This window comes from Micromys minutus, assembly GCF_963924665.1.
Source record: "Micromys minutus genome assembly, chromosome: 13".
Taxonomy (NCBI): Eukaryota; Metazoa; Chordata; class Mammalia; order Rodentia; family Muridae; genus Micromys; species Micromys minutus.
The window spans coordinates 27548225-27563300 of NC_137982.1; the positions used below are offsets into that span (position 1 = coordinate 27548225).

Sequence of the window (15076 nt, forward strand, 5' to 3'; positions counted from 1 at the left end):
GGGATTTTATAGGTCATTTATCTCACACAGAAGGGCAGTTTGCATCTTTGTCCATTTGATGTAATCTTATTGTGTAGAGGGTTTGTGAATTGAGAGTTTGATATATAAACCTGTATGAAAAGCTATCGGGCCTTAGATTCATGTTTGTTCTGGGCAGTGGGGTGGGTGGAGTGAACTGCTTGGGAAGGGAATTCCCAGGAGAGGGTGGTTTGGACCGAGTGACAGGTCCCTGCGCACGACTCCATACTAAAGCCACACACCCTCAGAGAGAGACCACTGGGTGGGGGATAAAGAGATATCTTTTTATATTTAATACTTACTGCAACAAGATTCCTCTTCCACAACTGGTATTGTCTTTTTTTTTTGGCCGTGCTATGAAGCCATGTTTTTGAGATTTCATGGCATGGCTTCCCTCTCATGCATAGAGGACACAATCTCCTAGCAAACCTCTGGTCCTCTGCCTCTCTCTGGGATCTTCAACGTAGAGTCTACTTAGAAACCTAGTAATGATAACATGCATCCCACATCCTCTACCTTATCTATCAGCAATTCATTCACTATTCATTTTTGAAACATGTTAACTTTATCCAGTCTTGATTCTGTCTACAGTGGCTATTTTTAAAGATAGCATATTCCAAAGTGAAGGATTTGCCAACAGTGAAGGAATCCCTGAGACTTCACCAGTCAGTCCACTGACCAAGTCTGGTGACAGCTGCAGAGGCTGCAGAGAGAGAAAGCAGTCTTCTCTGGAGCTGGGAAGACATGGGTTCGGGTCCACTCTTCCTCACTAGCTATGTTATAAAAGAGAATACTCCTTTTTTTCCAGCCTTGGATTCCTCCTATGTAGGGAGAGCCCATGAAGACAGAAATCAGTCTATGCTGGTTATTAGCAAAGGCACATTCACACTGGAGGTGTGTCTGGCCATGATGTGTTTCCTGTGGCTGGCTGTGGTATTCCTTCATACCGTTTCTGTGTTTCTTGCAGGAACGATTCCAGGTGAAGAACCCTCCCCATACATACATACAGAAGCTCAAAGGCTACCTGGATCCGGCTGTAACCAGGAAGGTAAGGTGGATATGTTTATACTCCTGGCTGTCGCTTCCTCTTTTAGTGCTCAGAGTTCTGCACCACATCAGAAGATTCCTTCCTTTGTGTTAGTTTTTTTGCCAGAGCGTCAGGCAAACAAGATTTGGAGGCCATCATCATGAGAAGACAAAGGGGGAGACCATCAACATCCCTTGAAAAAACTTGCCTACACAAAAGTGATGCTCCTTTGACAGCTACTGATATTGCCGGTTCCCATTGCACAGAGCAGCGAGTCCTGTCCTTACTGCTTAGGCTCCTAACAAAGCAGGCCTTGCAAATGCAATGCTTGTCTTTTCATGACTTGGGTTACCTCTAGAACCCTATCCTCCCAGCTGCATGCTGACATCCTCTGTTGATGTTTCACAGCTTCCCCAGCCCCAGCCCCAACCCCAGTCCCTGATGAGCCCAAGAAGGTAAGGAGGGAATAGCTGATGTGATTCTTCACCATCTCTCCTTTTATAAACAAGCCCTGCTTTGTGCAGCCGCACAATTGGCTTAAGCTGATGCCTTGTGGTTATGCGTGTTGCCTGGCACAGCCCTGCAGGCTCCATTATCAGAACTGTCCTTGAGCATTGTGGGTAAAGACACTTTGTACTACAGAGCACTTGTCTTCCCCCAGCCTTCTACATTCCGGCTAAAGACTTGTTGAGTGAATTCCCTGTGTGTGTCGGAGGTGATTCCTGAGCGAAGGAAAGCACAAATCTCTTGCTTAGCTGTTTCTAGGGCTCTTGGCAAACTCTTCACTTTCCTTTGTGTGCATTCTTGTGCCTCTCTCCCTCTCCACTCTGCCCTCCTGACTTTTCTCTCTTCTCATTTTTTTTACTCTAACTCTTCATCACCTATATAAACACACCCCACCCCCAAAACTGCCATGCAAAAAGCAGATCCTATTTCCTCTGAAAGTTTTGTGAGCCTTCGTTTTATGGTTTACTTGCAGACAAGAGGGATTTAAACAATAGAGATGATGACTGACCTTCGTGATTCTGGGCTAGAGAGATGGCTCTGTGCATGGCTTAGAGTGTTTGTTGCTCTTTTAGAGGACCTGGGTTCAGTTCCCAGCACACACACAGTGACTCACATTCATCTGTGACTCTGGTTCTAGGGCGTTCACCACTCTCTTCTTACTGAAGGACACCAGGCAACGGTGGTGTACCTACCTTCAAGGAGGCAAAACATGCACATTAAAAAGGAAAAAAAAAACAACAACAACAAAAAAAGAAAATTAAATTGAGATTCCCGCTTTGGCTCCATGCCTTACAAATCTTGCATGTCCCATGGCTTCCCGAATCTTCTGTTGATGTCCTTGGTAATATTTCTCCCCCTCAGAAATTTGATGATCACTTAAAAAAAAAAGGTCTGCATTCAACACCCCCCCCACCCCCCCACCGCCCCTGGATAAAAAAGCAATCACTGCTTAATTCTTGTGGATTTCTCTGATTTGTTTCTTGCCCTGGGCAGAGAACAGTTTTAATTTTACAGGTTAGGGAATGCTGTGACAGGAAACACCTGTGGAACACCAGCATATAAACCCCATATTTTCTGGAGTGAGGAAAAGGCAGTCTGGTTTATGCTGTTTATTTCTGAGAGGGTGCTCAGTCTGTACAGTCCTTTAGAAATCTGCAGACTTGAGATGATGGTTGAGTGCTTCACTGGTCCTAGGCATACTTGATGTGAACTGGGTGGGGGTGAAACGGCAACACTTAAGACAGAGTGAGCTGTGCCCCCCCCCCCCCCGCAACATACAGTTCATTCTAGAAACAACCCCACATTCCAGAAAGAAAGCATGAGATAACCACACTTTCAAAAATGACAGCCTCGGCTCCCAGCCCCACATTCTAGGGAGACAAAGAAAACCAAGCAGAGGAGACCAGGGTGCCTCTTGTTAAACATCTCCCTTCATCCTGGATCACTTGATAAAGAGAAATAGGTCTGATAGTGGTCGGATGGACCACGGGTTTCTCTGTCCTGACCCATGTGTCCACCTGAAAGGGCTTGTTTGGTCTGAGCCTTGTCTTTCAAGGTCTGTCATTCTGCTCCAGAGAAAAGGACCGGAGGTAGGATTAGCACCCCCACTCCCTGCTGTAATAAGATTCTGTAATAGGAAAGGATCTGTTCCGCCCAACATAATTGTAATGCTTAAGCCCCAGAAAAAAAGGAGATTTGTTTGGAATAAGGCATGGCTTTTAGCTAAAAATTAGCTTAAAAATCTCAGCTGTGGTATGGTGTTGGGGAGTGTTCAAACCAGCCCTTTAAATTTTAGCCAGACTGTCTAGGCTGAGCAGGCTTCCTTCAACGCTGGTCAGGGTCCTCAAATAGATCATTCATTAATCTTTTGTTGAAATTGAATAGAAGACACTTAATTTGCCTTAAAAAAAAAATACCCAAGCACATTCTTTTTAGAATAGCTTTAAATGAAACCCCCTAGGGTAGGGAAGGAAGACTCTAAATTAGATATCTCTGAGCCTAGCCTCTTCATTTTATACCAGTGGTTATTAGCCTGAGCCTCAGGGAAGGCTGTGCTCATGTCTGGCTTGGTAAGAGGTTACAGACCGTGAAGAAAGGAGTCTGGTTCTTTGCTGACTCTTCATATGTGAGGACAAACCCGTTGTGTGGCTCACCCTGTCTCAGCTGCCTCCGAGGATGGTGGCTGTCTGTCCTGTATCTGCGAGTAAATAGAGATGAGGGGAAGGCTGCTTGGTACTGCATCCTTCCTCACTCACACTTTCCCCTTGGACCTATGGGTTCAAGGTTACTCTTTGAAGAGCTTTAAAGTCTGGTGGATGCACTTTAGATGTGCACAGTGTTAATACTCACTGTTTATGTGCCAGCAAAGTGGATGCTAAGGCACTTCAAAACCCAGTCAAAGCCTGAGTTGCTCCCCGGAGAATGCAGCACAGCAGTGAAGTCATATTAGTCTGTTTCAGTGTCAGACAGTTGCATGGTTACAGTGTGTAGCATAGCCAATGTCTGATCAATGCTAGCTGCTGTTCCTGGTGCTGGTGGTGGAGCTGCTGCTGCTGGTGCTCCTGGTGGTGGTGGTACTACTGCTGCTAGCTCAGCGCTTTGATTTAGTTGTGTTGTTAGGGTGTCTCTCTCTCTCTATATATATATATACATACTCATGTTATAATATGCAGAGTCTGCATAGCATTCATATTGGTCTGTTTGTCTTTCTGTCTTCCCCTCTTTCCTCACATCCTTTGGTCAGACCTCACTACAGCTGAACTATGTTTTAAGTACTATGCTTGTGCTCTTTGTAGAAGACCATTTGGGGATGATTTCTTTGAAGCCTGGGAAGAAGACTTAGGGACCAGTGGAGAGAACTAAGGACCAATCTGAAATGTCTTAACAAGCAGCAGTGTGGAACTTTGGCCTTTAGCCAAGCCCTCCATTCTACCTCTTTTCCTTGACAAATCCCATGCTTCGGAAACTCACTGCAGGGAGCCAGTCTAGCACATCTCTCCAAACTGTCAATGGCCCTGCCATTTTTAGGTCTTTCTTGGCAGAAGATTCAGAACACCTTTTTTTCCCTTATATTTGGGATATTTTAATTTTGCATATCCCACTGTATATTGATTACAAAAATCCAAGATTTTTTTTTTTTTTTTACATATAGTGTTTGAGCATAACAGAGTGACTTCAAGGAAGCTAGGGACTTTGAGAAGAGGATACAGGACAGAGAAGCTTGCTGTTTCCAAGTGGTGTGCTGGTCTCCTTTGGCCAATGGTCCACATGCATGTGGCATAGCCCTTGCAACCCCACCATCTGGAATTGTGCTACCAACCCTTCCTTTTTGACCCTTTTCTGTGATTCCTCTGGAGGAATGGGGCCATGATTAGTGGACTGGGAATAGAGGTCTCTATTCTTATGACACTTGGTGACAGAGGAGGACAAGGGACTTTTACATTCTAAGCTGTAATTCACAAAACTTTTTTTTTTCCCAGTGAGCAAAAAAGCTTGAGGGGATTAGGTTGCAGCACAGATAGCCTGGACCTTTTAAAAGAAAGCATTGCACATCGAATTTTCTGCTCCCAGAATGGCCCGAGACTATAGTCACTGTTAAGGATTTTATAGGGAAATAATCCTCTAGAGAATTGATGGGCATAGCAGCCCACTGTATCTTGGGGCCTGCTGAGATTTAAAAGCACATACACATACACACACACACACACACACACACACACACACACACACACTCATTATCATAGTAGAACTCATGGAAGAAAGGACAAGGTAGATGTAGAAAGAGACAGGGTCTTGATATGTAAGGAAGGACATTCTGGGTACGTGCATGTGCACATGAACTTTCATGACTGACCTTGCAAGTAAGGACTAGTTGGAAGAGCCATCGCTCAGTGTTTGTCTTTGGAACATGCTAGGCCCACTGGAGACTATTTAGGTTCAAGACTGCTGTCTTTAGAAGGGCATGCTTACAAAATTGGCCATTAGGGTTCATTTGTATTCTCTACAAAAGAAGCTCTCTGTGCCTAAATAGTTTATGAAGAAAACAGCCTTTTATACTGAAGACCTGATTTATTGCTGGAGTCTGGAATTGTTGCTGGAGTGATGCAGCGTGCCAGTGAGATCAGCCTCTAATGAGAACCCAGGCCACCAAGTCTCTGTTGAGTTCCATGACTGAGTTCATAAGTGGATTCTTGGGCAAGAACACTCTGGAAATCGTACTTGGTTCCCTATGCGCTTACATTATTCCAGGCACACCTTTTTATTGCTCTTACCATCTACTCTTTGATTTCAGTGCATTGCCATGGGCATATATGTGTCTGACTCTGTGCTCGTGCTGATGATTCGTTGAAACTGGAGGTGGTTTTCCTGAACAACAGGCATAATGGTCATTATTATAGTATGTGTAAGGCAGGGGAAATAATCTACTTTAGGATATTACTGGAAGTAAGTAATTCTCCTTTCTTCTAAGCTACTTTTTATGACCAAGACTTGTGTGCTTTTAAATCAAACAAAGGAAACATGATAAATATGTTAAAAGAAAAAATATTTTTATATCGCATTAAATTTATTGTAAGTTAAGTTGTAGTAGCACCAGGTACTAAGGTCTTATTTTGTTGGATTATAGAAATTCAGAAGGCGTGTTCAAGAATCTACGCAAGTGCTAAGAGAACTGGAAATTTCATTAAGAACCAACCACATTGGGTAAGTATGATTCTGTAGCATGTTAACATTCTATGCTAGAAAGTGACTGAATTGTACCTAAGAACCGAGCTTCTGTATTTACTGAAGGACCACGGTTTACATGAGGGGAGCCTCCTTCCTTAGTCTCCTGATCACTTATTGTGAGAATTCAGTGGAGGAAGAATGGGGAGCCCTTGACTTAGGTATTTGTGGCAATTCTGTGTTTACTTGCTTGGATGAAGTGAATACAGACATTTCATGACAAGTGCTTGGCTTCTATATATGTATGTATAGAAGTATATTTATACACACACACATACACAGTGTTATATATTGGCATATATATATATGACATATATATGACATATATATATGACAGTGCTCTGGCCACTGAGGAACACTCAAGAATGTGAACTGAGATCCTTGAACTATCTCAGTCTTTAGCTGTATTTCTTTCCATTCACAAAAGAATGGAAACTGAGTGCTGTTTCCTACTTTTTTGCATTTGAGACATTTCTTGTGTCTCTTTTATGTTAAACACTTGAGACTGTGAACTATTCCATACTGGGAGAATGAAGGCCATGGAATCACTTCACTAAACATTTCTTTTCCTTTCACTCAAATTCATGGTTGCTTTGCTTCAGGCAAGAACTATTTCCCCCTATTCCTGGGATAACATAACACATAGTACTTTATTGTTAGGTGCTTTATCTCCAATGCATGATACCAAATAATTTGTTTTGCACTCTTGGTTCTTTTGAAAGGACCACTCTTGCTTTGTAGACAAGTCTTTCTGTGCTTAGCCTTGAATTCACTATGTAGCCAGATGCTGAGCAATTGTACCGTTGATCTCTGAAGTACTAAGAATATAGTTGTGTGCAAAGTATAGTACAATATCTTGGGCAACTTATATTTTTTGGCTTTTGGCTTTGTGCGTTTACCACGAGAGAAGAGTGAAGTTATGGTATTCAATATCTTTTCAATGTTCTCTTCTGACATTTTTTTTTTTTTTTTTTTTTTTTTTTTTGCTGAGATGTTGAAATGGAATTATATGCCAGTATTATTCTATAGTCTATTGGCTATTCTGTAAAATAGATGTATGGCATGAATAGCAATTTACTTCTACTTTAGATCATTTGATAAATGCCATTTAGATGCGTTAAGTATGGAAATGACTGTTCAGGGTCACTTGGGGAGACTTTGAGATAGAATGCCCACTGAGAACCAACTCTCCATAAAATTAACTGATTCTTGTTGTCTCCAAAAATGGACTATAGGAAAAACATATAATGAAATCATGATTTTCAAACTGGGAAAAAAAATAGCGTCATCTCTCATTTTCAAGACTAAAAGAATGGATGATCAAAGATGGTCGTGTAAACTGCAAGAAGCCCATAGCTGTAAGGCCAGTGCTTTGGCTCAAAAACTGATCTTTTCCCCAAACTGTTTTTCCTAGCATACCTTTCTGAAAGAGTTAAGGCATTTTGTGCTTTGGGCTCAGAGCAGTAAAGCTTGTCTGTCTCAAGAGGAAGGTAGTGGTTGTTTAATTCATTTGGATACCTGAATTTAGGAGATTAAATAGCTTCTGCTGTTTATGAACGAGGAATTTGATATGGCCCAACTCTATGCCTGGGCAGTTCTCCACTGAAAGCGGTAGAATAATTTAAGCAGATTTCCAAGCAGTGTTGAGAGAATGTGAAATTGACTATCAAATTCTAAAGCAAGATGACCATTTCTAATACCAAGTTGGAGGACTGGAAGAGCCAGTGCAGTGTGTGAACAGTTGAGGTAACTTGTTAGGTTACAGTAGGCATGCGTGAAGATGCCTCCTTCTTCCATCCTCACCAGCTGAGAGTCTCCCTTCCCTGCTGTGTATGTGAAACCCCTGGGAAAATGGCTATAGATGTGGAGGAATTCATGGGATGCATTGTTTATATGGAACAATTCCTGCACACGCTCACACTGAAGGGCATTTGGACTTCTCTTGTCTATGTTGAAGATTCAAACCTGAACCCAACCTGAATCCATCTCTTCAATCTCTCAGCTTAGGGCCTTGAGCTCATTTGATAGGAACAAATTCTGAACAATTACTAATTGATGAAAATTATCAATGGCTACCATGAGGAATTTTTGTATGCTCTGATCCTTGGGTCAGTTTTGTGTGCCTTAGTGCATACGCAGGTACTCTGGATAAGATAATTGAAAGATAGTTGGGCATATGTTTGTCTGATGAAGAGGTCTTGGTGCAGGCCTTTGCTGTGATCATGTGTACTAATTTGACCTTTGATAAATTATACAAGCTCTTCTCTTACTTTGTGTGCTGGAGTAGTCTCTGATCTACTAAATGAAAGAAGCAGCGCTCAGCTCACAGGAATGAAGTCCCTGTATTTGATGCATGAGACTCAATATCTAACAGCTGTTGCTTCTTAAACTTGCTGAGGAAGATATCTAGAAATGATTCAACAGAAGTTTATCACATGTGTAGAATTGGTCTTGTTTACCCAGAGTGACCCAAGTGCTTAAGAGATCATAATTTCCAGAAATTAAAAGCCAAAATTACACTTAAAACTCATTTGTCCTGAAAAAAATTATTCTTGGCACATGCGTGGGTTTCAAGGTTAAAGTAGAGAGTGGGCTTTGCTGAGGTAACAGTCTCAGCTACAGCTTCGTCAAGTGAAAGGTTTGTTCCGAGTTCCACATAAGTCTACAACTCTATAAATGGAACAGTCTTTTGAGAAAGAAAATTAATTTTTTTGAGGGATGTTGAAACAAGACTTTGACTAGGAATAATTCCATTCACTAGTATTAAGAGCTAATTTACTTGAAATATTCTTGAAAAGAACTGAGTATCATTATATCACACTGGCAAGCAACACGAAGCCAAGCAGAAGCCAAGGTGTGTCAGATGTATCTGGGCAATTACTGTGGTGGTGAGGGTGAGCTGGAGAGGTCTGCTAGCTTCATCCTGTGGAATGCCCTGTAGGTGATTTTTTTTAATACCACTGCCTATAATGATAGAAAGTTACGTTTTAGTCAGAATGCAAGGTCACAGACATTCTAAAAGATGACCATTTCACTTGTGGGTGTTTGAAAACAGCAGGGACGAAGAATGTAGCAAATTTCCTAGGGCTTGTGGGAAGTGCGTAGAAAAGGGGAGGCAGTCAGAAAGTGCTTAGTGAAGGTCTCTCCTAGACTGCTAGGCTTTCTGTGGGTCAGTGCTGGCTGGAACTGGACCTGATCAAAGAGAAAAGAGAATAGCCAATACTCTTCTAAGATGTGCACAAATGTGCGTGCGTGTGTGTGCATGCGTGCGTGTGTACATAAGTGAGGGCTACTCTGTGATCAGTTCTTCCTTCCATGGAGCTGCTTTGGAAATCATCCAAGTCATTGTCATTTTGTCATGTGTTAGGCACATTGATTGCATTATTTCACAGAAAAATGTTTCTGTTGTTTCTCTGTACCTGGAGCCATTGTTTTATATATGGGAAAACTAAAGGTCAGGTGCTACTTCTGTCCCACCCCATACTAGTATGAATCATTGAACCTAGATTTGTCTGCATCTAAAGCCTATTTTCCATAGTAACAGTTCCCAAGCATTTTAACATTCTGGACTTCTTTATTCTAGCCAATTGTTTTGAACTTCAGTAAACTATTGTTGCTGATATGAATCAAGTATGGTAACATTTACCATGTTAGAAACTAAAATTGACAAGTTTTAAACTCATTTAACTGTAATGTTTAGTAGCAAAGTTTTATATATATATACCCCTGTGAATATCAGCAGGTGTAACATTTTGTGAATGTAAATATTTAACAAAGTAATAAAAATTCCTGGTAAAGAATAGCTTTATTTATTTCTTCATAAACATTCTTGAGAATCTTCTTGCACATCTTTGCAATAGGAGGCATCTGGGTGTTCCTGACACCACATTCAGCTTGTTTTGATATTTATTTTTGTTCGGTGCAGATGAAGAACATTTGGAAAATTTGAGTTCTTAAGTGGCCTTTTCAGATCATTGAAGAGGCTCTTCTGATAGCGCATTAAAATTCTCTGAGTGACAGTGCCTAATGTGCTAATACTGGATTGTGTCCTGTCTCATTGTCCCATGCCCTGGCTGGATGTTTTTAACCCTTGGCTCCTGTGATATGAGTTTTTCAGCCGATCATTTGGAAAGCAGCTCCCTGAGGTACTCTGCTCTTCCAGTGCTGAAACAGGTCATTCTGTAATGTTGTTGTTGTTTGTTTGAGACAGGGTTTCTCTTTATAGTTTTGGAACTTGCTCTGTTAACCAGGCTGGCTTTGAAATCACAGATATTCGCCTGCCTCTGCCTCCAAGTGCTGGGATTAAAGGTGTGTGGTTCCACTGCCTGGCTATAAATTTTTTTAAAAATCATTTTGGTTAATAATCACCACTACTATCAGGATATACTTCTAATTATCATAAAGGCATCAAACTAGCATAAACACAGGGTTTCCTAAATTCTTAATTTTGTTTAAGGTGAAACTGTATCATTAGTGACATACTGTTTTCCCAAAGGCAACAGCTGACTTCATTCAGTTTTGAGGAAGCTGTCTTTGTTATCATCACAGTTTGTAAAGTTATTTTTCCAAGTGGACTGCCAGTGTGTCAGGGTCACTGCCTTGGTTGTTCTATTTATTATCATTTTTACTTAATTTTTTTGTTTTGAAAGTGCTAGTAGCTTAAACCCAAGGCTTTATACTTCTCAGTATTAAGCATGTATCAAGACTGAATCCTTCTCAGCACACAGATAAACCCCGAGAGGTATGCTGAGAGACTTGTATGACTCTTAACAGTAATGGGTTCACTTTGAGACGTGGGCTGCTACACAGCACAGTGCAGTGGTGCACTAGTGCATGGGTGAGCAAGGTGGGCTCTGGGTGATGCCAACCTTTCTCTTGTCCCTCTAGCTTTTCAGCAACTTTCATCGCAGCTGTCCAGCTGATGGTTAGAGCTCACTTCACAGGAGCCTGGCATCGGGAATAACCCTTGCTCCTCTCTTGTGCATCTTGCCATTGCTTGGTCTTGGAAGTTGCACACCAGTAAGGGCTTTTAAGACAGTTTTCTGTGTGAAGAAATTTGGCTCTAAGATTTTGGGGAGGCAAGGAGAACAAAACTTTGAAACTAGGCTGTGAGCAACCTACATTTCAGTGCTAACAGGTTTGTGTTTGCACGTAAAGCCCTTCTTTGACTACAACCCCCCCCCCCCCACTCCTCCAGAACCCTTTCTCATTATCCCTGCCTCTCTAAGCTTCCAAGTGTCTGATTTGGAATTGCCTAAATTCAAATTTACAACATATGGTAATCACATTTGAATTTGCAAGGCACTCAGGAAGTGATACATGCTGTCAGAGTTAGAAAGAATTCTGTTTTCCAAAACCTATAATCACTCAATTTGAAACTGTTTGCCTATTGGCAACATATAAAACAGCGTAGAACATGCTCAGAGAGGAGAATGGTGTTCTACACATGTGCCAGACTCAGTGTATGATCCGATACATAAATTACAACATAAAGTATGTATCCCCTCTCCCTTGTTTCTATTTACTTGTGGGAGCAGAGTATGTGTGGAACTCAGAAGGCAGCTTGTGGAAAGCAGTTGGTTTTTTGTTCTATCATGTGGGTCCCAGGGATTGAACTCAGGTTGTCAGACTTGGAGGCAGAGTCTTAACCTGTTGAACCAAATCTTTGACCCCCATATTTCTTTCAATCCCTGGGATTTAAGATATTACGTTAACATCTGCGCTTTTACTCTGTACCCATTTTTTTTCCTTCTAATTTATGGACGATCACTCTAGACTCTTCTCCCCTGTGCAGAATTTCCCAGTCAGAAGGGGTAGCAACTGAGAGAATGGGAAAGAGAGAGGGCTGACTTTTCTTATAATCCACACCCTTACTACAGAGTGACTTAGTGAGAGGCATCATGAGGCAAGCTAATCAGTGGTGAATGTCTCAGTCTTCCCTACATTGCTTAGGCTTATTGGAGTGACATTAAATAACCAAGGAATCTACTTTGTGACATTTAAAACAGGGGCAGCTCGTGCTACTTTAGGACATATGCTGTGGCTTCCTGTCTTGCTTTGAAAATGATTTTTCTGGGCCTTTTGCTCACACCTCAGTTGGGATGTTGAAGTAAAAGAACAAATTCAACTTGTTCCTACATCAGAGTCTGCCATGCACATGAGCGCCTAGAATTAAAAGATTTATAGACCTGTTACCCACAGCTATTTCCTGCTTTGTTGAGGTCACGTTCCTTGTGTCTGGGTCAAGTTTCCTCCTTGGGCAGGTATGGCTGTCTAACTGAGAGGTGGTGTCAGGGACTCATGGCATCCTGGGGCATCTGTTTTCTTTGTGGAGATGTCTGTAAGGAACTTCAATGGTTGGTCTTTCCTAACGCCCACGTTAATGAGCTAGTAAATGGAATACGTAAAACTGATCCTGTCCTGAAAAAAACCTGGATTTTATTGCTTCTTTTTCATGTTAAAAGACAAATCTCTGTGGAACAGTTTGCCTTGTGCTGTCAGAGCACTGGGCCAGAGCGGTGGAGAAGCAAAGAGGAGGGAGCTTAGGGTCCTGATTACATATGATTACATATGATTACATGATTACATACATGCATTCCCCATCCCCCTGCCAGTTATGAGAACATCTTTTCCCCACTGTTTCTAAGCTTCTGAATATTATTTTGAAATTTTCAGTGTCCCTGGAGACTTTGTTGCATAGGAGAGTATTAAATAAAGTATCTCTGATTGGAGGTGGTGAGATCATGTGTGTAGCTGTTCTAGAAACTTCTCTCTCCACCAGAAGACAGCCCTGTGAGTTGTGTTTAGGTCTACTAACAAAGCTGCTCTGTGAGACCCAACAAATGGGGTTTCTTTGCCAATGTTGCTATTCTAGGCTCCTCTTAAATGTTATGTTTACACACAGCTGTACCTAAATGTATGTCTTTTGTGGTAGCTGAAGTCCTTGGAAGAATATAAGTCAGGGTGTCTGGTTTCTTACCTTCCTGACTCCCGATACTTCCTGTATACTGGAATCTACACCATCAAGGTAGAAGAACTAAAAGAAAGGAGACAGGAGAAAAAGTAAGGCCAGAAAAAGAAAACCAAGTAAACAAACAAACAAACAAACAAACAAGGGATCTGGAGTCTACTAGGTTCTCCTTGTACCACAAACCTTCCTTAGACACATGGGAGCACTGTTATACTTCTTTTTTTATAGCTAAGTAGGCATGGCTTCCACAGTAGCTCTGGCCATCCCTAGCCAGCAACCTTTGACACAGTGTTCCCAGAGGCACATAAGAACTTTGGATTGCAGTGTGTGCCTGTGGCTCTTGTGTTGTTGCAGTGATTGCAGCCATGGTTTGTACCTGTGAGTTTCACACTGAGTCATGGCTTCTTATATTCTCACACTTCCTGATATCCTCACACCCCTTGATATCCTCACACCCCTGATATCCTCATATCCCCTGATATCCTCACACTCCCTGATATCCTCACACCCCTAATATCTACACATTCCCTGATATCCTCACACCCCTGATATCCTCACACCCCTGATATCTTCACACTCTCTAATATCTACACACTCCCTGATATCCTCACACTCCCTGATATCTCACACTGTCTACTATTCCTCACACCCCCTGATATCCACATACTCTCTAATATTCCTCACATTCTCTAATATCCACACAATCTCGGATGAGGACTGGGTAGGAAGAACTATGTAAAATCAGGTGACAAAATTTTATCCCCAGGCCTTAAAGAATGTTATTCATCTCTTGGAGGTACTCTGTGCAGCAGATACAGATGTGTACCTTCTTGGTGAACTGTTATACAACACTCAAAAGCAAGCTATGAAAAGGTTTAAGAGTGATCCTTAGAAGTATCTGTCACGTGGGACTGCCAATGGTCTGTGGTACCTGCAGTCTCTTGAAGGTTTCCATACTCATGGAAAAAATTAAGCAAGTCATTATCCCTATTGAATTTCCAGAAGTCCGTAAGATTGGCCTCTCTGGTGGCTTAGCGGTTTCTCCAGCTGTGTATGCCAAGAAGGATTGAGCATGGGTTTGGAGGCATGCCTGGATCACAGTGGCTGTGGCAGCTTGTCCCCAGTCTGCCTATTCTTTGTCTAGTCTTGGCTCTTTCAACAAGGCTAGGGATCATTTATGGTGGAAAGGTACATTTAGACAAATTCCTTTTCTTAGAAACCTCTTTGAAATAGGTTGTCTTTAAAGTCATCAGACTGTCAAATTCAAGGCTGACATGGGAGTGCTTTTTTTCTCCTTATTTCTCATACAGTTAGCTATGGTTTTCTTTCTTTTCCTTTTCTCTTTCTCTTCTTTTCCAGATTTGTTTGTTTGTTTTAGTTTTTGTTTCTTTTGAAACAGGTTTCCCTGTGTAACCTTGGCTGTCCAGGAATTCATTATGTAGACCAGACTGGATCCTTCTACCTCTGCTTCTTGAGTGCTGTGATTAAAGAAAGGTGTTCGATACCACCACATGGTATAATCTATGGTTTCCATACCCTATCCAGAAGTGCCTATTTCCTGCAAAACATTCAGTGTTTTCTGTATTTTCTTTCACACTTTGGGTGTTCTGATAGAGAAAATGAATACTGTCCCCTGTATCCTCCTTATAGACCTGTGATCAGTGTCACTAATGATGTTTTTTTGTTTTCTTTCCGCAGATGGGTCAGAGAGTTTTTGAATGAAGAAAACAAAGGCCTTGATGTTCTTGTGGAGTATCTGTCCTTCGCCCAGTATGCAGTCACGTAAGTGAACGAAGCTGGCTTGCATGCCCTTTTCACAGGGTGAACTATAG

General features: G+C 41.8%; 1 protein-coding gene across 2 annotated transcripts in view; it reads left to right on the forward strand.

Moving 5' to 3' along the window:
• FMNL2 (formin like 2) overlaps positions 1-15076 on the forward strand; it is a 259204-nt gene that overhangs the window by 165459 nt on the left and 78669 nt on the right. For both annotated transcript variants that reach the window (XM_080927503.1, XM_080927502.1), the window contains exons 3-5: positions 986-1066; positions 6177-6253; positions 14943-15026. In XM_080927503.1, coding sequence (XP_080783629.1) covers positions 986-1066; positions 6177-6253; positions 14943-15026 — 242 coding nt within the window. The remainder of the gene's footprint in view (positions 1-985; positions 1067-6176; positions 6254-14942; positions 15027-15076) is intronic.